General features: G+C 36.4%; 2 protein-coding genes and 1 long non-coding RNA gene across 5 annotated transcripts in view; 1 reads left to right on the plus strand and 2 right to left on the minus strand.

Moving 5' to 3' along the window:
- slc23a3 (solute carrier family 23 member 3) lies at positions 1 to 8511 on the minus strand. The gene is made up of 12 exons (XM_059499721.1): positions 8075 to 8511; positions 7634 to 7770; positions 7470 to 7540; positions 7281 to 7354; positions 6131 to 6312; positions 5852 to 5936; positions 2246 to 2441; positions 1887 to 2137; positions 1665 to 1770; positions 1279 to 1446; positions 1086 to 1181; positions 1 to 577 (listed from the first exon to the last, which is right to left on the minus strand). The coding sequence occupies exons 1-12, from the start codon at positions 8207 to 8209 to the stop codon at positions 315 to 317; spliced, it is 1764 nt and encodes a 587-aa protein (XP_059355704.1). The 5' UTR covers positions 8210 to 8511; the 3' UTR covers positions 1 to 314.
- On the plus strand, positions 7644 to 14159 carry LOC132095010 (uncharacterized). Its single transcript, XR_009422421.1, has 3 exons — positions 7644 to 7866; positions 13640 to 13739; positions 13938 to 14159. It is a non-coding gene; the product is annotated as an uncharacterized LOC132095010 (long non-coding RNA).
- LOC132095009 (myc box-dependent-interacting protein 1) overlaps positions 9602 to 23599 on the minus strand; it is a 19177-nt gene continuing 5179 nt past the window's right edge. The window contains exons 5-20 of one of the 3 annotated variants that reach the window (XM_059499722.1): positions 18905 to 19000; positions 18716 to 18823; positions 18501 to 18593; positions 18084 to 18169; positions 17448 to 17523; positions 17169 to 17224; positions 16913 to 16957; positions 16436 to 16508; positions 15639 to 15761; positions 15070 to 15147; positions 14671 to 14688; positions 14008 to 14205; positions 13623 to 13676; positions 12698 to 12760; positions 12495 to 12596; positions 9602 to 12414 (exon numbers count right to left, since the gene is read on the minus strand). In XM_059499722.1, coding sequence (XP_059355705.1) covers positions 12313 to 12414; positions 12495 to 12596; positions 12698 to 12760; positions 13623 to 13676; positions 14008 to 14205; positions 14671 to 14688; positions 15070 to 15147; positions 15639 to 15761; positions 16436 to 16508; positions 16913 to 16957; positions 17169 to 17224; positions 17448 to 17523; positions 18084 to 18169; positions 18501 to 18593; positions 18716 to 18823; positions 18905 to 19000 — 1371 coding nt within the window. In that variant the 3' untranslated portion in view covers positions 9602 to 12312. The remainder of the gene's footprint in view (positions 12415 to 12494; positions 12597 to 12697; positions 12761 to 13622; positions 13677 to 14007; positions 14206 to 14670; positions 14689 to 15069; positions 15148 to 15638; positions 15762 to 16435; positions 16509 to 16912; positions 16958 to 17168; positions 17225 to 17447; positions 17524 to 18083; positions 18170 to 18500; positions 18594 to 18715; positions 18824 to 18904; positions 19001 to 23599) is intronic. The other 2 variants (XM_059499723.1, XM_059499724.1) reach the window with 2 other exon arrangements.

Here is a 23599-nt window from a genome sequence, read left to right on the forward strand (position 1 = left end):
CCTCCGAAACTCAAGTGTTGCACTCTATCCAGTTATTCTGAACCAGAGGCTGGGACCAATGAGGGGGCCTCAAATTAATATATTACAATAATGAATTATTCATAATAGTAATATTATTAATAAAATAAAACAATCTAACTTAAATTATCTAATAAATAATTACATTTTGTTGATTAATGGGTGGGTCCTCGAGTCAAAAAGGTTGAAGTAAAAACTGAAGTAATAGAAAACTGTACCACTCATAAACATTATACAATTTATAAAAAGAAGTTAAATACAAAAAAAAACTAAAATATAAGTTGGAGTGAACAACTTCAGCTGCTGCTAACAGCAGCATCCTTGTCAGGTAATAGGCTAGACATCTCTGGTACTGTCACTACCACCTCTTCAACAGGAGGGCTTCTGCAGGCACAGAACGGCACGGTTCTCAAGCCCCTCAGGTCCAGCACTTTCATCACGAGTGGAGGAGGGTCATACACCACGTTTGGACTATGGCTGTAACCCTGCTGCTGGTCAGCGAGAGACAGAATCTTCTTTGTGCCTTCATGTCGCACAAGACCCCTCTCAGGCAAAGTCCCTAAATACCAAAAATCACAGATTTAGTGCTTTATTTTAGGTAGAAACTCCTGTGATTTCATGAAATGACAGTAAATACATTTATGATATTGCGAAAGAATTCTATTTCAAATAAATCAATTCATCAAAAACCCTTAAATAAAAATGATCACAGTTTCCACTAAGATATGAAGCAGCACAGCTGTTTTCAACATTGACAATAACAAGAAATGTTTCTTGAGCATCAAATCTGCATATCAGAATGATTTCTGAAGGAACATGTGAGACTGAAGACTGCTGAAAATTCAGCTTTGCCATCCCAGGAATAAATTTAATGTTAAAATATATTAAAATAGAAAACAGTCATTTTAAATTGTAATAATCATTTTCACAATATTATTGTACTGTATTTTTGATCTAATACTGTAAATAAATGGAGCCTTGGTTAGAATTATATGATATTTTCTTTTAAAACAATCTTTCAGACACAAACTACTTGAATGGTAGTGCATTTGTGTGTTTTGTTTGACCTGAAACCGTGTGCTCTAGAAGAAAAGCCAAAACCCCCACAAAGAGAACGGGCAAGGTTAAAAGAGACCGGAGAAACACATCAACACTGGGTACACCTGAACACAAAGAGATGAAAATTCTTCAAATGAAACGGACTTGTGTCCAAATGATGTATATAATGTCTTTTAATGAAGTGCTTGCATTATACCATACCTGTTTGTATGAAGCTAGAGTGAAGTCTGAACCAGCGTGGCAGTGCTAATGACATGAACACTGTGAAGCCGATATTAAAAATGTTGCGTCCAGAGTCAACATCTGCATGTTGGAAATAAGTTATCCCTGTTGCTACGGAAAGCGTGTAGGTCACGCTGAGCACCGCACCTGAGAGAACAAGAGACAACGCAAACATTTAGACTATGAGTATAACGACATAATCTTCAGGCTGAAACCATAACTATAGGTTGACCCGATGAAATCTAAACCTGCGTACTCCTGTGCGGATTTGTGTATACAGTCAAGAAGACTAGAGTAGAGTATGAGTTACAAAGATGGAAAGTCCTTTGGATGTTTGGAAAATAAAAATATAAAATGATGATCACCATGGATGGCCAGAGGGACTGAGCAGACCATCTGAGCTAATTGAGGAGACACCCCCAAAATTAACAACAACACCCCAGCGAGCTGCACACTGCTCCGGGACCCAGACTGAGAGAAAGAGAGAAACATCATGAAGCGATATAACAATAAACATTAACAGAATGAATCCTAGGCAAACCTAACAATCATAATACTTTTGTGAAAGCACCAGTACAGTCTCTCACCTGGCTGAGCCCAATAACACATGCATTAGGCACACTGCTGCACAATCCTGCTGGCGCCCCCATTAGGCCAGAGAGCACACTTCCCAGTCCATCCACACACAGGCCCCTGTTACAGGCATGTGCTGGGGCCACAGGAGCCTTCAGGAGCCGAGCTGCCACCACGTACACAGCCGGAGAGCTAATGCTGCTAGACAGGCCTGCTGCCACTCCTGCTGCAATGCTTTTTCCAGACAGCAGGGGGAGCGCTGGAGCTGAAAGTACTCAAGAAACATAAAGATCGAAACAAAAAAAGAAAAAAATATCATTTCTATCACATTGCTACAAGGCTACTAAAACTGAAAACTGATCTTTCACATTACCTGGAAGGGGGAAGTCCAGCCAGGGTACAGAGTCATTAGGAAAGACAAAGTCAGACGAGTGTGGACCGTTCCTGGACTGAATGAAGGTGGCGTTTCTCTTTGTTGAGAGCATGTGGGTCACAGAGTTCAGATGGACATGTCCCCAGCGCACCAATGCAGCACAGACACCACACGTCACCATCACAGACAGAAGTACCTGCACAGAATGGGCACAAAGAGCAGGGACAATATAACTGTTATAGGGTGTGGACATAAAAAGGGACCTTACATACAGTGACCCAAAAGTATATGGACCGTTTAGTGCAAAAATGTCATTGCACCTATATTATTTCCTATGCAAAAAGATCAGATGGTAAAAATTAAAAATAGAAGTCCTAAAAAAGGGTCATCGTGTATTTGCAGATGCCACATTTGCCTCATTTTAAATCTATGCGATCTATAAGTACATGTAAAAGTTTGTTGTTGGTAAGATTTTTAAAAGGGGTGCATTTATTTGATAGAAAATACAATAAAGAAATTTTATTACAATTAAAACTTAACTGTTTTCTATTGTAATATATTTTATCTATTGTATATATTTTCCTGATATGATAAGTTGAATTTTCAGCATCATTACTCCAGTCTTAAATGTCACATGATCCTTTAGAAATCATTTTAATATGTTGATTTGCAGTTGTGTTGCTAAATATTTGTATAATATTAGTAATGCAAAGTAACTGGAGTTACTTATTTGAAATGGTAACTCAGATATTTTCTAGCAAATTAAAAGTAATGTGCTACTTTTCCAGTTACTTGAAAAACCAATCTGATTACATAACTCGTTACCTCCAACACTAATATTTCTGTGATAAGTTTTTTATTTTGAAATGTAGTTTTTTGTAACATTATTAATGTCTTTACTGTAATTTTTTTTTACCAAAAAAATAAATAAAATAAAAATCTTATTAGCACCAAATTTTCAGCGAAAATTTTAAACATATTCCAACCTTTAAAAAGAAAACAAGCATTAATCTAGGTTAATGTAAATTTTTACATATACTGATACATTTTATCATTTATATTTATAAATTAACATTAATAAATGCTGTAAAAAATACATCCAAATTGGATAATGTAATTCATACATTTTAAGCTTCACACAAACACTCCCACATCAAAACATTTACACAGATGGATGAGAATAATAACTAGACAATCAGGCACTGTCTATTTCCACAGAGCAGAGAAAAACTAATAAGGATTTCCCAAAAGCAAGATTCCAATATGAGCTTACGATCACTCATAAAAAGCTTTAAACTGTTTCCCATAACCTTTGACAACATTCAACCTCATATTAAATTAAGAACATTTTAGCCAAAGATCACTGTAACACAAGGCATATCTTCATTGGGAAATTTGCCCAGATCAATGATATAATCTTCTTACAGGCAAAACACTGATCTAATGTACTGCAGGTTAAAAGCTGTAAAAGAGCTTGACTACCAGTGCAACACAGGAAATCCCATAAATCATGAAGGTCTGTGTTACACTAGTTTTGGGAGGGAAATTAAACTTCTTCTTTTTTTTGTGGCAAGTCACACAACATTAAAATGTAAAGAAACACTTGCAGAAATGGCTCTCAAAATCAAAGTAATGTCTGGAATACACTATACTTCTCTAGTCTGGACAAGTGAAAGTTGACAGACTGGAGATTTCACAGAAAATCATGTAGTGTATGATGGGCAGTGACTCTGACCAGCTGGAGGATATTGAACATGTTTAATATTTCATACTGATTCAAGCATCTTATTAAAATTTTTCACTAAGAGGCACATGTTTCTATGCAAGTTAGATTGTGATCCTAAGTCATTTGCTGTGTGATGCTCTATATAGCCATTTGCAAAGAAACCAGCAAGTTAGTCAAGGGCATAGTGTTTTAAAATCAGTTGAGTCTTACAGTGTAGTCTAGCCATAAAGGGTTAGTTCACCCAAAAATCTAAATTATGCCATTAATAACTCACCCTCATGTCGTTCCAAACCCATAAGACCTCCGTTCATCTTCGGGACACAGTTTAAGATATTTTAGATTTAGTCCGAGAGCTCTCAGTCCCTCCATTGAAGCTGTGTGTACGGTATACTGTCCATGTCCAGAAAGGTAAGAAAAACATCATCAAAGTAGTCCATGTGACGTCAGAGGGTCAGTTAGAATTTTTTGAAGCATCAAAAATACATTTTGGTCTAAAAATAGCAAAAACTATGACTTTATTCAGCATTGTCTTCTCTTCCGGGTCTGTTGTGAGAGAGTTCAAAACACAAACAGTTCAATGATATCCGGTTCGCGAACGAATCATTCGATGTAACCGGATCTTCTTGAACCAGTTCACCAAATCGAACTGAATCGTTTGAAACGGTTCGCGTCTCTAATACGCATTAATCCACAAATGACTTAAGCTGTTAACTTTTTTAATGTGGCTGACACTTCCTCTGAGTTTAAACAAACCAATATCCCGGAGTAATGCATTTACTCAAACAGTACACTGACTGAACTGCTGTGAAGAGAGAACTGAAGATGAACACCGAGCCAAGCCAGATAACGAACGAACGATTGACTCGTTCTTGAGGCAAGAACCATTTCTGTCAGACGTGTCCGATTCGAGAACCGAGGAGCTGATGATTCTGCGCATGTGTGATTCAGCGTGAAGCAGACCGACACACAGAGCGTCTGAACCGAACTGATTCTTTTGGTGATTGATTCTGAACTGATTCTGTGCTAGTGTTATGAGCGCGGGTAAAGCGAAGGCTTGAATCAAGGGCAATCATCGCCAGTGATGTCATTACATCGAATGCAAAAGAACCGGTGAACCGTTTTCTTCAACCGGTTTATTGAATCGAACTGTCCAAAAGAACTACTGGTGATCCGAAAACCGATGCAACCGGTTCTTGACTCGTGAACGAGTCAATCGTTCGTTCGTTATCTGGCTCGGCTCGGTGTTCATCTTCAGTTCTCTCTTCACAGCAGTACAGTCAGTGTACTGTTTGAGTGCATGCATTACTCCGGGATATTGGTTTGTTTGAACTCAGAGGGAGTGTCAGCCACATTAAAAAAGTTAACAGCTTAAGTCATTTGTGGAATAATGCGTATTGGAGACGCGAACCATTTAAAACGATTCAGTACGATTTGGTGAACTGGTTCAAAAAGATCTGGTTACATCGAATGATTCGTTCACGAACCGGATATCACAAACTGCTTTGTTTTGAACTCTCTCTCACAACAAACACTGAAGAGAAGATAATGCTGAATAAAGTCGTAGTTTTTGCTATTTTTGGACCAAAATGTATTTTCGATGCTTCAAAAAATTCTAACTGACCCTCTGATGTCACATGGACTACTTTGATGATGTTTTTCTTACCTTTCTGGACATGGACAGTAGACCGTACACACAGCTTCAATGGAGGGACTGAGAGCTCTCGGACTAAATCTAAAATATCTTAAACTGTGTTCTGAAGATGAACGGAGGTCTTATGGGTTTGAAACAACATGAGGGTGAGTTATTAATGACATAATTTAGATTTTTGGGTGAACTAACCCTTTAAGAAACGCCCCCAAAAAGCCTTTATTTGACTCACAGAAAGTCTCTTGCAGACGGAGAAAGCCGACAGCCGCAGAAAGTAGTGCAGATGCTGAGACAGGATCACCAGAAGAACAACTGCCCTGAAAACAAAGAAAATTGTATTTAGTGCAGTATGTGTGTCTATGTAGTTGCACACTATGTGCGAAAGTGAAAAATAAATTTCTTATAGGGTGTTTCTATATTGTTCAATTACTAATATAAATAATATTACAAATGACTAATATTATAAACTGCTGTTTTTTGCATCAAAGACTTCAGGAAAGTGTTTGCTTACAGTGCAGCCATGCCCCAGTGGTCAGAACAAAACAGTGCTGCCTCCCTGTAGATGGAAAAACCCAGAATGCAGAGAAGAGGAGCCAGAACTAATGGTCCACAATGTCCCAGTGCAAAGCCAACCAGACCAGTCAAACCCATAGCGAGCTGCACTATACCTGCAACCACAGCCATGCCTCTCAACTGCACACACACAAACACATACACACAATACACCAAGTACAATAAATATAATGAAACTTTACTGGACAAGCATTGACAAACTTGCACAGACACATTCAGTACATAGAAATCAAGATGATAAATATGAATTGTCAGTATAATATATATGTATATATATATATATATTGATATATTGATATATATATATTATATATATGATCTATTATATCTTAAAAGAAATAAATAAATGATTGATATATTACAGTATTTGGTGATATTTTTAATTCGATTTTATTTAAAACTGTAATACCGTGGAATGTTATTACAAATACTTTTGACAATAACTGTTTTATTTAAATAAATTTTTAAAAAGTAATTTATTCCAGTGACGCAAAGCTGAAGTCTTCAAAGTCACATGGTCCTTCAGAAATCACTCTAATATGCTATTTTGGTGTCCAAGAACAATTTCTATTAATGTAGCATAATTTATATACTATTATATTTTTTGTTAATATTTTTAATTTAATTTAATTTTTATATTTTTATTTTCATTTAATTTTAGTTAAAGTTGTAGCAATTTAGTCATTTTCATTATTTCTTTTGTATATAGTTTTTGATAAAAAAAATAATTTGTTTATTTCGTTTTAGTCATTTTGGTTTTTCAATGAAAATTAGAAATGTAGCTGGCATAAAGTTTAATTATATTATTAAGTTCAAATTTATTTTATTTCAAGAAGCAAATTACCTTTAAAACCCCTTAAATAAATAAATGAATACTTATATTATTTCATTTAGCAACTATTTTATTTCAAGTACCAGAACTGTTTAAATGGTTTTAGTTAGCTGTTATAAATAAATAAATTAAATAAATAAATTTGCCTACTTTTTGTGAAGTGGGATCTGCTGTTACAATGCGTTACTATAGAAGAACAATGTGACAATGGAGGGTGGTCTGAATGTTCAGCACCACGGACAGCACTGTGCTCTACCTCTCTTATTGGGTGTGCTGGGGCCACAGGCTCCTCTGGTTCAGTGCACTGCCCCCTGCAGGCCACAGCAGTCCCTAACACACAATACAATTTTTTTTCTATAAATGGGTTTCATTGGGTTTGCTAGTGTGTTTAAGTGGGTAGGTATTTAGAATGTCTTTGGCTTCACTTTAATTCTGCCATTCTCACCTGACTGAGCAGAAAGCAGAGTCAAGGCAGGGATCAGAAAGTCCAAAGATGGAGCCAGGATCAATGGCAAACTAAACAGAGGAAACATTGGACTTATCTCTATAGATGCTTTAGTACAACTATATCAGCTTACATGGAAAGCAACAGGGTAAATGTAATCTTACCGTGATCCAATCCAGCTCTGCAACAGTGTAGATATACCTGAGTTAAAGAACACATAGGCCACTATTCTGTCTTTGTCTACTTCCTGAATGAGTGTTTCCACAACCAGCGCACACAGAGAGGACAGAACCAACACATGCTGCATGGAGACAAAGAGCAAAACACTTTTTACTTTTTCAGTTGTTGTGTTCAATGTTTGCTCTGAGAACTTCCTGTCAATGTAATTCATTATGAGGTAAGATTTCAGCATTTGTAACTAAAATGTGAAAGTATATTTTTTAAGTTACAAAAGAAAATCAAGGATGACTTCAGTTTCAACAGCTAGAATATATAGCTGTGATCCACACAGGAGTTAAAGTGCATGCTTTTAATGTACTCTACTGTGCTACATGACTTTATTAACTTGCAAAAGAGATAAGAAATATAAATAAATAAATACTTACTTGGAGTGCAAGGGCAATATTCAGCAACAATGAAGGACTGGAATTCACATCTAGGCTCTCTATTCTTCTATGCCTTTCTTGGTCCAAAGGTTGCTCTTTACATGAGAGTTTCTTGCATCTATGAGTCTTCACCATTGTTTTCTCCTTTTTATTTCCTTTTTCTTTGTCTTTCCTTAAAATCCTTTTTTTGCTGTCACTCTTTTTACAGTGTTAACTAAATTCCTTCTTTCTTTCTCTCTTCGATTCCTCCTCACATGATGGCCTTTGACTCAGTTATGCAACGTGTGGTTTTTCATCAGCATTACTCCTTTTAATCATTATCTTCCCATTGACTTAAAATAACAATGGATTATTGCAACAGCTTTGCTTGGGAAGCTGATATGACTTGTGGAGAAATCTGTGTTTTTGACTGTAAGATTACTGTTAAACTTACCCTTCTGAAAAAGAAGTGTGCTAAATTATAAGAAATGTGCAATTGTAGTGTGCTTCAAATCTTAAAAGCATTCTTTAAAAAACTGTGCTTGCAGCTAATATATGAAATAAGCACATTTACAGAAAGTAAAAAGTGCACTTTAATAAAGTAAAATTAAAGGTTTTACTTTAAATACATTTTAAATCATCATTTTAATTATCTTAAAACATCGTCATGTTTTAAAGAAGTGCACTTATTTTGATGTGTTGACTAAAATATTAAAGCACATGTAAAGTACTTGATCATAATTTTAACTGTGGTTTATTCAAATATATTACATTTAAATTATATAAATTTTAAATCCACTTAATTGAAACTTTTTTAGAAATGGGTAAATACAAATATATTTGTGTGTGTGTGTGTGTGTGTGTGTGTGTGTGTGTGTGTGTGTGTGTGTATATATATTCAGTGGAAATGACAACACATATATTTTAATTTCAGCAGTGCACTTTAACTTAAGTGTTTTGTTAGGATCATACAATCTGGAATCTGAGGGTGCAAAAAAAAATCTTAAATACTGAGAAAATCATCTTTAAATTTGTCCAAATTACATTCTTAGCAATGCATATTACTATTCAAAAAAATTGATTTTGATATATTTTACGGTAAGAAATTTAGAAAATATCTTCTTGGAACATGATCTTTACTTAATTTTTGTCACAAAAGAAAAATCTATTATTTTGACCCATACAATGTTTTTTGGCTATTTCTAAAAATATACCCCAGCAACTTAAGACTGGTTTTGTGGTCCAGGGTCAAATATTTCAAAGACAATAGAAGTAATGAAATTATATAAATGAAGTCATAAAAGCTCTCTAATTTTTATCTAATTGCATTTCATATTCATTGAATCTATAATAGTTTTTCATTTAATTTCAATGAACACAATCACAAATCCCAACTGTTTCAATTACAATCATTTTGCACGAGTATATTCTTATTTCTGTAATAAATATTTTACATTTTATATATATATATATATATATATATATATATATATATATATATATATATATATATATGGACAATTTGTGCACACAAAAGATGAAATATGACATGATTATATCCATATTTATTAGCACTGTTGAGTCAGCAGGATACAGGACTGCAGAATGACTACTCATGGCTTACAGTGGCGCAAAGTGACCCTGGTTTCCCAGGCCACCTCAGCAAGAAAACATCAAGTCACTACACACAGACACACTGCTCATGGATTTAAGTATGCTCCTTTCACATTCACACTAGTTATAGATATAGATATGCTCAGAGAATTTGTATCTTTAGTGAAGAAATGTAACAAAACTACACAATGATCACAGTCACAAATGCAACAACACAACAACACTAGCAAATATCGTAACTGCGCTCAAATACATGAAGAGGAAGTGTTTGTACACCAACAAGGTTTTTCGATTTAATTAAGAGCTTGTGTGAGGTCATTAAAGATGCATTGGCAGCTTAAATAACTCAGTAATCAACCTCTATACAGATCACATTTATTTCTCAGTACTGAATACAAAAACCTAGCACGCAAACACATACTCACACGTGCTTCAAACCTGGTGAAGCATGGCAAGACCTCCCTCAAGCTTGGGTCACATGACGCGTCCAGTTAGCGAGAGATCAGGGGTAGCAAGCAAACCAAACAAGTTCTCATTCAGCACAACAGATGACTGGAAAATCAATATCTCCGCCATACCAACTTGAGTTCAGTTCCTTATAAAAGTTTAAATCCTCACTAAACCTGCTCTTGCTCTGAGATTGATGGTACTTTCTGATTCAAACATGTAAAGACCAGAGTATACAGCACTGAGAAAGACTCCAGTTAAAAGCCAGTGTTCATGGCACATAAAATCATTTTAACTCTCATTTGACTCACAATGTACAAAAATAAAACTATAATTACAGTGTAAGAGGACCGAATTCATATTATGCATATTCCGAGTCACTTTTGAATGTTCCACTGTATTAAAACTCAGACAAATGAGCATTAATATCCACTTTCAAATCACAAAATGCCAATATCCAATATCTCTGATGTGTCTATGAATATGATTCATAAAGAAATAAAAATCTGTGCAGAGATTATTGCATTTCATGTTGAGAAGGACAGAAATTCTCCTTCAGTTAATATAAACCGTGTTTTACTAAATGACTGAGACAAATTATGTGTATATGACTCCATTTGCACAGTAAAGAATATTAACCACATTCATTTCTGAAATGGCTTCATCAACAACAACAACAAAAATCAGTGGACAGTAATATTGTGTATAAGGTAAAGCTAAGGGTGAAAGACAGCACACAGGTTCATATAAATATAACCTGAACAAGAGTCTGGGGTTAAATACATCAGCCTCATTAGTGTCGCCGTTAACTGCATATAGAATGAGTGCATATGTTTTTTGTTTGTTAATGAGAAGGATTAAATACTCCTTTAACTATATTAGATGGTTTTATTTTACCTTTTGAGTTTGTTTCTGAGCTGGTAGATCTTTGACTCTGAGCAGTCAAACTCGATTTCCATCAAGGAGTGTTCAGCTGTCATATTGTAGGACTATGGAACTGAAGGCTGGAATCCACAACGTGACTTTTGTACAGATTTTTGCCCTAATTTACAGTCTGGAGGAATTGGCGCTGGTTGCTGAAAGTCAGATCCATTCTGCAGATTTTGGGCTGTTGGAGTTGACAGATTTCACAGAAAACTCAGCCTGTGATTTCATCCAATCAATGGATATTAACCATTTAGATTTTAGAACACATATTGCTTTTATTTGTCACACACTCTTAAAAATAAAGGTGCTTCACACGATGCCATTAGAAGAACCCTTTATGGAATGGTTCCATAAAGAACCTTTAACATCTGAAGAACCATTCTGTTTCACAAAAGGTTCTATGTGGTGAAAGAAGGTTCTTCAGATTATAAAAAGCTAATAAAGAGATGGTTCTTTAAAGAATCTTTGACTGAATACTTCTTTGTGGAACCAAAAATGGTTATTTTATGGCATTGCTTTGTAGAACCTCTTAAGCAGCTTTATTTTTAAGAGTGCATCTCCTAGAAACAATAAGTTTGTTGTGTTCGGAGCAAATTTAAAGTCGTTTGTAGTTTATGACCCTCAGTTATTTAGTGTTGATGCCCAGTTTTTCCTCTGTAACCATTTACAAAGATGGCAAGTGTACGACACCTAGTGTTTTTTGTATGCTTTTTAAAATCTGTTCAGATTTGAAAAGCTGTATAGTGCATTCCAGTCTCAAGAGGAATATTAATCACCTTTTAAAAATAAATACTGTTTGCTTCAACCTGTGACATTACTATATACATCATGCAGCTAGTGCTCAGTATTAGACTAAAGAGACTGTTTTCTCACCAGTTTGTTAGCTCATCTGGGATTTCGACTTTAAAACATTTCCACACAAAATGGGACATGGTTAAGAAGTTCTAGTCTAAAAACATTTGCAGCAAAGACTTACTTTGGGTATTTTACTCCATCTATTAAACAAGGCAAAACTAGTTAACAGAATACAACTTATTTTGTCAAAGGTTGTTCCAATCTTATATTTGCACCGTGACAAATATGAGACATGGTGACAACAACGCAAAGACTAACCTGTCAACAACTTCCACAAACATAACCAGCAGATTGCCTGTGACTGTGCATTTGTTGGTGTAGTACAGTTGTTTTTTTTTTTTTTGTCTACATTTTGAGGGGAAGCAATAAGGAGTTATACAGAAGGATTAACAACAGGTCAAGTGGATCACAGCCCCTCACATCCTCTGGGTGAAGTTTTCAGGAAAGACTCCTTTTTTCCCTTGATCTTTATGCTGAATCCAGTCGGACTCTTTGACGCCCACTAACCACCCTTCATCCTGTAAGCACAGAAACACAGTTAAGTGATGCTAAAACCAAGATCTCTTGGGTATGAACTGATCAAAACGACTATACTAACCTGCTCATCTTGGTTTTCATAGCTTACAACCAGCACCACATCTCCGGCCTTCAACTCCAACTCATCAGAGTCATTAGCATTGTAGTCGTGCATTGCTTTCACCTATATTCACACAAATACATGTCTCACTTCTTCTGCTAACGAAGAACATAGTTAATTAAAAGAACAATGTTAGTTAAACTGAAACATAATCTTGCACTCACTTTGAACAGGAAGCATTCCGGCATCTCTACACTCTCTGTGCTCTCTGTGGTCGCCTGTGCAGTCTGGATTAAACAATAAATGTAACTAAATAACAGACATAAGCGTTTTACTTTTTAATGTATTATATTAATAATAAGCATCAAAACATGAAATGTGCTCCGCTTGGTGTCTGACAAGCTAATGCTACACTTTGGTAGGTGTTTAGGGCTGCTGTGGGGGTCTGCAGCTGCTCCTTCAGTCCACCAGAGGGAGTCCTAACTCACTTATTAGCCTTCAAAATGTTTTTATATATATATATATTTTTTTTTATATATACAACGGCTCACCAAGGCTACATTTGAAAAAAAAAAAAAATATATATATATATATATATATATATATATATATATGTATACTATAAAAACAGTAATATTATGAAATATTGCAATTTAAAAGAAGTGTTTTTTTATATTAATATATTTTAATAAACGTCTTTTTTTCTGTGATGACAGATGAATTTCAGCTCCAGTTTTCATTGGCACATTATCCTTCAGAAATCAGCCTAATATGCTGATTTGCAACTCATTACTTATTATTATCAGTGTTGAAAACAATTGTGCTGTTTAATGTTTATGTTCAAAGCGTGAACATTTTTGTTGTAAACAAGATTTTTTGTTTTATCGAAATCTTTTGTAACATTATTAATGTCCTAACTGTCACTTTTGATGAGTTTAATGCATACTTCCTGAACAAAAAATTATTTTTTTCTTTAAAAAAATACTAAAATAAATAAATTTTTGAATAGTAGTGTATGTTGATAAAGGGTTTGAGTCGCCTATGGACTTCCTCTTTGTTCTCTATGCTGTTGCCTTGGGTTTGATGATCAGATTTTACACTTTTGGATCGTATGCTATGCCCTATTTTATTTACTTACTCATCACTTACTTCATTTATGGTTTCAGCTACTGCCTCTTCTGTAACAGCTCCCTTTTCTGTGGCCTGCAAAAAGAAAAGACCGGGAGATAAAGAAGGAGAGGGCCAATACAGAGTGAAGAATAATAGGTAGAAATACCAAGAGAGAGCCAAGAATTCAAAAAGAGAACAAAAAGATGCGTATTACACAGCTATCCTCATAACATAGCAAGCCCAGCTGTAGCTGTTACTACTACTACAACTACTCAGCTACTATTACTGCTATTAGCACTGCTACCAGCATTCTCCCTATTGCCATGCTAAGCAACTTTTTGCCTCCATCCACAGGTTCCTACAGGAGCGCGACCTCATTATAGCACAGCTCAGCTCCTGCCAGCTTGCGCTATGAATTTTGTACCTGAGCCCCATCATCGTCCCACCCCTGGGCCTGCTGGGTAGAATCATTGTCATTCCCCTGCACAGGCTGAGAGCCATCAGGTTGGCTACCATCATCATCCCAGGTAGCCTGGGTACCATCATCGCCCCAGCCAGAGTGCCCAGGCTGGGTACCATCATCGTCCCATGTCTGAGGGACCTCAGCTTCCTTCTCTGTTTGCTACAGAGGCAGGGAGGAGGGTGGGTTTGGCGGTGAGGGGAATGGTGGGAAAGGGTACATGTGGGAGCAGGGAAAAGCATGAGCAGGGATCATTCAGAGAGGAGAAAGAATGAGGAGCCAGAGAGAGTGTAAAACACAGATGAGCATTTCTGCAGCTGAACACACAATACTGGAGGTCATATAGCCTCCATGGAATGATGTGGGACATGCAACATTAATATCGCAGACAGTTACTAAAGCAGGACAGAAAGACATTTACAATCTTTATGCTGGAAAGCTTTGCAGTGAAAGGAAATTAAATGGAATAGCTTTTTTTGCAACTGACTGACTTCCCCAACCATTACATATACTGAATATTATTAGCTAAATTCTTCAAAATAGTGTAGGATCCTGATTGAATTAAAAGGAAAGGTTATGTATGCTGCTATACACTACAACTATGAGCGAACATAAAAGCACACTCACCTCCCAAGTCTCCCAAGGCTGTGAAAAAGCATAAAAGCAAAGTAAAATTAATGACTAGACAAAGTAGATTTGTCAATTTGATGTTCCATTGCATGCACACTTTGAATATGTTATAATGCATGAATTAAACATACTATAAGTGTTGTAGTCCTCGAGTTTGGACGAGACCAGACTCAGAATCCAGTTTTCTAGACTCCATATTCTCAGGAGCATTAAGACTCGGCATAGACTCATACTTGAATGAGCTGGTCTTTACTAGACATAGAAAATATGGACTTGGGCTCAGAACTGTGTCTGGTCTTGACTGGACCTGAGTACTACAACACTGCTATATGCTAAATTTAATTAAAGTTAAATAAAAACTGTAAAAAAAAAAAAATTCCTCTAATTCTGACAGACCTGTGCGGCTGGTGTGGTGGCAGCCTGAAGTGAGTCCAGATCCATATCCAGAAGATTAGCAGTGGCTGGAGCATCATACTGACAAAAAGAAAGAAAATTCCTGTGAAATTTTGCAGGAAAAAAAGCTCCATTTTCACTTTCAGACGAGAAGGTTTCCATTGGTTAATAAGCAGGAACATTTTCTTTACTGAATTAAACCTGTTGTTAAATTTGAGTGGACAAATCTTTTTGAAATTCCAGATTACGTGGATTCCTATTGAAGTGACTGCAATTCATCCATGACAATTTGCAGAACAATGGTAAATGTGACCATATTGCAAGGGTAACAGTTTTCTAAAAAAATAAAAAAAATAATATATATATATATATATATATATATATATATATATATATATATATATATATATATATATATATATATATAATATATTTTTTTAATAATGTCTAACTATCAAACAAAAGATTTGAATCCTGAGTTTGAAAAGGAACTTTTAGCAAGTCCTGGTGTCTTTACTAGTAGCATAATTAGCCCAAAGACGAGGATTACAAGAGAAGAAAGTACTGCTGACCTGTGTTGGCGAAGTGACACTTATGTTTGGGGCGGCTGCCTCACCAAACAGATTGATAATGTTCTCCTGCTTCATATCCTTTGACGGAGTAACTTTAGGAGGTGGAGGAACCATAGGCTTTAGCTAGAAACACAAAAATGAAATAGGTTTCATATTTCATTTAGAAATCACTTTAATACTGGCAAATCACTGCAATTATTAATTTTGGGGTACTGATTCCAAAAATAGTGCTGTTTTGCTCAAGCACATAATTTTACATTACTTTATGTGTCCTGATGCAATTCCTTTGCTAAATGTAAGCTAAATTCATTGAATACCTTGTTTTAATTGTCATTTACTTATGAATGCTTTTGTTATTTTGATATTTGTCACCCAGGTCCACAAAACCAGTCTTAAGTGTCAATTTTTCAAAAAATCGCCTTAAAATTTGTCCAAATGAATTTTTAGCAATGCATATTACTAATCAAAAATTAATTTTTTTTTATATTTACTGTAGGAAATGTACAAAATTTCTTCATGAAACATGATCTTTACGTAATATCCAAATGATTTTTGGCATTAAAGAAAAATCTGTAATTTTGACCCATGCAATGTTTTTTTGGCTATTGATAAAAATATACCCCAGTGGCTTAAGACTGGTTTTGTGGTCCAGGGTCACATTTATTTTGCTATTTTAAGTACTTTAAAGCCGATACATAAATATATGCTGATAATCACCAAAGTTTTTTTCCTCAAGATGCAGGGCTGTGTTATTTTACATGGCAAGTACAATGCAATGGTGTTTTCTAAATACATACCTTGGATGGTGATTTGGGTATGGCTGCCGGTCCTCCTGGACTCAATGTGTGATTGGCATCTTGTGTTTTGTCACTGCAGCATAAAGTACAAATAATGAAATACAGTATCATGGCTATAAAGAGCCCCTGTGTATCATGCTTTGATTAGGCTCAATCCAAGCACCAATGCTTCACAGTACAAGTCCTAGTTTTAGATTGCCAGTGTGATCGACAGCTTATCTGGGAGACTTCCAAGCCAGAACTGAAATACTGTAACTACACTTAGGATAGTACCAAAATTAACAGGTATTCATGCAGATGCAGATACTTCCTGTGCAAAATCAATCTGTTCATGCAGTGAACTCTCAGGACTGCAGACAGACTGCACAAGACAAACCCCTGTCTAGGTGGGCAGCACTTGAGGGCACACAAAAAGCTTTGGTACGGAACGCACACACACACACACACAATCACACAGCACTGTAGGGCTACCGTTACCTCTTCTGGGCTGTTGATGTCCTCAACCCTTGGCTACCTGTTTTTCTGTGAGAGTGGTGTTTTTGGTTTGTTCATTTATTTAATTGTATAAACTTAATGGTATAAATACTCATTATTGCCATATGCACAATTTACACACCATTTTGAGTCAAAATAGCTAAAATAGAGCCAGCATGGTTAAAATATACAATGAATACAATGCAGTGCTTATAAATGCAAACATAAAGTATGTATGCTGCATATACATTTGACTAACCTGGACATATCTTGGTTTTCTAATTCCTCCAGCGTATCATTCAGATTCTGATTAATCTGTAAGGAAAAACATATATATACATGGAAAATCAACATCTTTTGAAATGTAGACGTTTTTCGTTCATATTTTACAGTCCATATTATATTAATAATATTTATATTAATCAATTAATACACACACACAAATAAACTACTCATTCGCTAGATTATTAACACTTATATACAAAACATAATAATAATAATGTTCTGTCAGTGGATGGTGTTGAGCTGGAGCCCTTACTTTTCCCATTTCTCTGTGAAACTTCTCCTCCAGACCAGCCACGCTCTGGAATGTATTCACATAAAAGCCAACACGACTGGAAGAGAGCAAACACAGTCTTAGCCCTCCACAAGATGACAACAGACCTCAGTCTAAGACGCTACACCCATGGACCATTTATGACCCATCTGGTGCATATTGCACACAAAAATACCAAGTGAATCAGATTGTCAGATTATTTCCGTGATTTAGGGTGTAAAGGGTACTGTATTTGACAAAGTGGCAAATACAGAGGCTCAAGACACTGAATCTGTGAAATATGTTCACAATTTTGCTTGAGGTAATTGCTTTTAGCAGTTAAACTGCATACTTATCATTTAGACATTTTCCTCTGTCTTTGATGTTATCTGTAAAACAGAGACTGCTGTGCAATAATTTAATTGTATAACTGCATTGTAAAACAGTCTATTATTATTGTAGATTTTACATTTATCCACCCATATATTTCTCATAAAGAAAATGAACTGTTGCACGTTGTTTTAGATGATGATCATGGTTCTTCCTGTCTAAGTAGCTGATTTTTAGCCAGAATTAGCTCAAAAGTCTGTGAAACTAAACACAAAGAAGATCTGTGACAGACAATAAATAAATCCAGACCTGTTCCACAGAGATGGCAGTTCCTCCTGCAAATCTATATTAATCTCTTCAAACACTTTCTGTGCCCTGTCCAGCTCTTCCTCTGCCTATAAACATAAAAAATGACATTATTGCACGACATGGAGTTCAATAATCTTATTCACCCACAAGACTTTAGCTGCTGAAACAAATTTACCTCACCACAGCTAATCAAAAATGTTGAACACCTTCACCTGCCATATTTGATTTGTCATTTATTTGGCCCAAAAATGCCTGGAATAACCAGGTAATAACAAGATACTTATTTGTTTTGGCTGATATTGACCAAGCAAAATGATCAAGATGATGGCTAGTATCTCAGAATAGCTCAGAAAGTAGTAAAATTAAAGGAATTTATTGTTGAGAGCAGCCCTATCCCTTTAAGTTATAGTGTTTCACCTGACTCCTGGAGAGGCTGGTTTGAGCCACGTTATGGGCCGACAGGATCCCCTGAGCCCAGACTGGGGCGGCCCTCTCCAGCAGGGAAGCTGGCTACATAGAGAAGAGAAAAAAAGTGGCTTACTCCATATGCACCGACTGTAGAAACATTAAAACAACAACATGACTACAAGAAACTAAATGGCAAAAGTCTTGTAAAAACCTAAGGGCTGTACCTTGGTGATCTTGATCCCCTCCTTTTTCTTGCCTTTGTTTACAGCAGCATAGTTGTGTCGTGCGCTGTCAAAGTCCACCAGCTTCCTGTCACGCTTTGCAATACGGGCCTGAAAAGAAGTATACAGATATTAAACAGAAAATCACAGCCTGATATGTTAAACTAAAGCATCATTTTGGGATCTTAGTACTTTGATGTCAGGAAACTGGCCCAGGTAAGTGTCCATGGATATAAGTGCATGGTCCACAAGTTTCTGATGGAAATCTGTCCAAAGGAGGTCTGAATCCTGTTACACACACACAACAATAGATACAAAAGATCAGGATGGTGGAAGACTATCTTAAATACATGAAGTACACACCCACACATGACACGTGCTGTACCTATCGGGACAACTACCGAGCAGCTGGATCCTCAGTGTTGTAAAACTATTTAGGCTAATTCTAGTGTCACTACTTGTGTGGCTGAATTATAATTTTTTGCAGTTACTGCTGAAAAGCTAAACAGCATTTACATGTTTAGAAACTAGCTATTATAAAATCAACAGCTAATTAATAATCAAAACCCCTTGAATTACCTCCCATCTGTTTCCTCACTCCTAACATTCCTTTCAAAGAAAGCAGAAATCAAGTAAAAATGGTGGACATGTAAAATGGATACACATACACTACTGTTCAAAAGTCTGAGGTCAGTGAGATAAAAAAAAAAGAAAAAGGAAAAGGATATTAACACTTTTATTCACATTAAATTGATTAAAAGAGAGAGTAAAGAAAATTCAAAGAAAATGTATCTCTATTTCCACAAAAATATTAAGCAGCAAAACTATTTTTAACGTTGATAACAAGAAATGTTTCTTAAGCAGCAAATCATCAATGAATTCTGAACATGTGACACTGAAGACTGGAGTAATGGCTGCTAAAATTCAACTTTGCCTTTACAGAAATAAATTATATTTTAATATATATTTTATATATATTCTTAATAATATATATTCTTTTTTTTACTGTAATAATATTTCACAATACTATTGTTTTCTGAATTCTGAAGGGGTCATATGACGTAGCTAAAAAACATTATTTGGTGTAATGAAATGTGTTTATGCGGTTTAAGGTTTAAAAAAAAACATTATTTTCCACATACTGTACATTATTGTTACTTCCCTATTCCCCAACTTTCTGAAACGTATACATTTTTACAAAGCTCATCGGTCTAAAAAGAGAGGTGTGCTTTGATTGGCCAGCTATCCAGAGCTTTGTGATTGGCCGAATGCCTCAGGTGTGTGACGGAAATGTTACGCCCCTTACGCCAATGTGATGCTGTGTTCCAGTCATAACACTGCTGGGACAAGACAAAAATAATAAAACCTTTTGGGTGTAAAATAAAAACATTTGGGTGGTGTTATGCAAATCTTCCCACACAGTGATGTATAGATGTGGGGGGGGGTGTTTAAACAAGGCGTTTTATGAGGGCGTGGACGAGTCTTAACTTTTAGAAAGAATATCTATTTGGGTTTTGGCTTTAGTCTTTGCAACTATAGGGATCTTATCTATTCACTAACGGCTTGTAACCTTTTAAAGAGAAAGGAAAAATTGAAATCGCATCATATGACCCCTTTAATCAATTAAATGCAGTCTTGGCAAGCATACTCTTTCAAAAACATAAAAAAAACTTAGAACAGTAGTGTAATATGTAATAAAAACATGGTGAAATGACAGATGGGCATGAATTAAAAACAAGAAAATGGAAAGAAAAAAAGCTTTAGAGTAGTGCTGGGTGGTTTGACCAAAAATGTATATACCGTTTTTTTTTTTTCAAAATTATACCGGTTTTCCGGTTTATGACGTTTTTTTTTCCATGCATAATCAGGTGTACAATGCATTTTCTGCTGGTTGATATTCCAAGGCGTGCTTGTGGCTAAGGTGCTGGAGCAAATTGCTCGTGCTGCCAATTTGTTACAATTTTAGACTGACAACACTTGCATAAAATGGATATTATATATGCATAATCTGCCTGCAGTGCATATACAGTTGTGGCCAAAAGTTTTGAGAATTACATAAATATTAGTTTTCAAAAAGTTTGCTGCTAAACTGCTTTTAGATCTTTGTTTCAGTTGTTTCTGTGATGTACTGAAATATAATTACAAGCACTTCATACGTTTCAAAGGCTTTTATCGACAATTACATGACATTTATGCAAAGAGTCAGTATTTGCAGTGTTGGCCCTTCTTTTTCAGGACCTCTGCAATTCGACTGGGCATGCTCTCAATCAACTTCTGGGCCAAATCCTGACTAATAGCAACCCATTCTTTCATAATCACTTCTTGGAGTTTGTCAGAATTAGTGGGTTTTTGTTTGTCCACCCGCCTCTTGAGGATTGACCACAAGTTCTCAATGGGATTAAGATCTGGGGAGTTTCCAGGCCATGGACCCAAAATTTCAACATTCTGGTCCCCGAGCCACTTAGTTATCACTTTTGCCTTATGGCACGGTGCTCCATCGTGCTGGAAAATGCATTGTTCTTCACCAAACTGTTGTTGGATTGTTGGAAGAAGTTGCTGTTGGAGGGTGTTTTGGTACCATTCTTTATTCATGGCTGTGTTTTTGGGCTGAATTGTGAGTGAGCCCACTCCCTTGGATGAGAAGCAACCCCACACATGAATGGTGTCAGGATGCTTTACTGTTGGCATGACACAGGACTGATGGTAACACTCACCTTTTCTTCTCCGGACAAGCCTTTTTCCAGATGCCCCAAACAATCGGAAAGGGGCTTCATCAGAGAATATGACTTTGCCCCAGTCCTCAGCAGTCCATTCAATATGCTTTCTGCAGAAGATCAATCTATCCGATGTTTTTTTTGGAGAGAAGTGGCTTCTTTGCTGCCCTTCTTGACACCAGGCCATCTTCCAAAAGTCTTCGCCTCACTGTGTGTGCAGATGCGCTCACACCTGCCTGCTGCCATTCCTGAGCAAGCTCTGCACTGGTGGCACTCCGATCCCGCAGCTGAATCCTCTTTAGGAGACGATCCTGGCACTTGCTGGACTTTCTTGGACACCCTGAAGCCTTCTTTACAAGAATTGAACCTCTTTCCTTGAAGTTCTTGATGATCCTATAAATTGTTGATTTAGGTGCAATCTTAGTAGCCACAATATCCTTGCCTGTGAAGCCATTTTTATGCAACGCAATGATGGCTGCACACGTTTCTTTGCAGGTCACCATGATTAACAATGGAAGAACAATGATTTCAAGCATCACCCTCCTTTTAACATGTCAAGTCTGCCATTCTAACCCAATCAGCCTGACATAATGATCTCCAGCCTTGTGCTCGTCAACATTCTCACCTGAGTTAACAAGACGATTACTGAAATGATCTCAGCAGGTCCTTTAATGACAGCAATGAAATGCAGTGGAAAGGTTTTTTTGGGATTAAGTTAATTTTCATGGCAAAGAAGGACTATGCAATTCATCTGATCACTCTTCATAACATTCTGGAGTATATGCAAATTGCTATTGTAAAAACTTAAGCAGCAACTTTTCCATTTCCATTTCAGCATCGTAAGTCTTTTATCACAGAACAGAGACAATCTTTCATATAGACATTATTTTAAACTCAATAAATATAAACAACACATTATTCAAGCATTTTACTTCTAGGTTTGTATAATAAGCTGCTCAAGCAAGCGGCAAAACATTTAAACACAATAATTAGCCTACTTTTCTTGTTAAAATATAAAAAATTAAAACACCACAGACAGAAACAGTCTCATGCATTTTGCATTTAAATCTTTATCACAAGAAATCCCACGGGTCTTAATGAACTTTGTTTTTCTGCTTCCATAAAAGTGAACATATATATTGTGTTCCTTGTTTATCTAAAAGTGCTCTTTTTCTTATTTTAAACCTAGCCAAAAACCCATGTGACTGCGTTTCCATGTCAATCCATGTTCATTTTTCCCGCGAACAATGCGCTTTCACTTTAATTCACCGCCTGCAGCACAGCAAAATTAGACTCAGTACATTAACAATCGCTGCACTGCTGCAGAGCACCGCTACTTGATAGCACTGACGGACCGCAACCTCGTGCAGCTGGAATCCGTTAATACGACTGTGTGAAAAAGGCGTTATAACTTAACACCAGAGCACTGCTGTGTGTACCCCTGTCTATGGTGTACCCTCACCACAGGCGTTTCTCAATGTCAAGGATATTTCCTTGACAGGACTGGTCCTTCCAAGTCACTTCCTTCAGAGGCTAGGCGAGACTCCTCTTTAGCATTCGGAGAACACTTAAATGGAACAGGCTAGCAAGTGCACGTAATTGCGTCATTACGTCAGTGAAAAGGTCCGTTTGAATAACGCTGTGAATGGTATCGTTAAATTACTTTGGACAACTTAACTAGTTATTTATAAAAGAAATGCCGATGACGCAACCAAGCTAACAATTGTTAAATGACAGGTCCGGTTCAGTTATCCATTTGTATTTGTATAATTTACAATATCAATATGGTAGTAATTTGTACTGGCATTTAAACGGTAAACTTTACTTATATTTACTACAGTTAAACAAATGTTTGGTAACGTAAATAAAAACCGTTAACACTCCGACTTTTGAATTTTTGAACAAGATAGCAAAGCTGCGCGCATAGGATTGTGGGTGATTTGAGAGCGCGAAGAGCGCGAAGGATACACATATGTGTCACGGCTTATGCTGCTGGAAGGAACACGGAGCCGAGGGATAAACGAAACAAGGATTTATTAAATAAAACATAAACAAGGTAAGTCGTAAATAACAGGTGGCAAGAGGCAAGTGGCAAGTAACAGGTGACAAGTAGACAAGTTGACATATAGACGAGTAGACCCGACAAAACAGAACTGCAAGGACAAGGCTTAAG

The sequence above is a fragment of the Carassius carassius genome, chromosome 19, assembly GCF_963082965.1.
Source record: "Carassius carassius chromosome 19, fCarCar2.1, whole genome shotgun sequence".
Taxonomy (NCBI): Eukaryota; Metazoa; Chordata; class Actinopteri; order Cypriniformes; family Cyprinidae; genus Carassius; species Carassius carassius.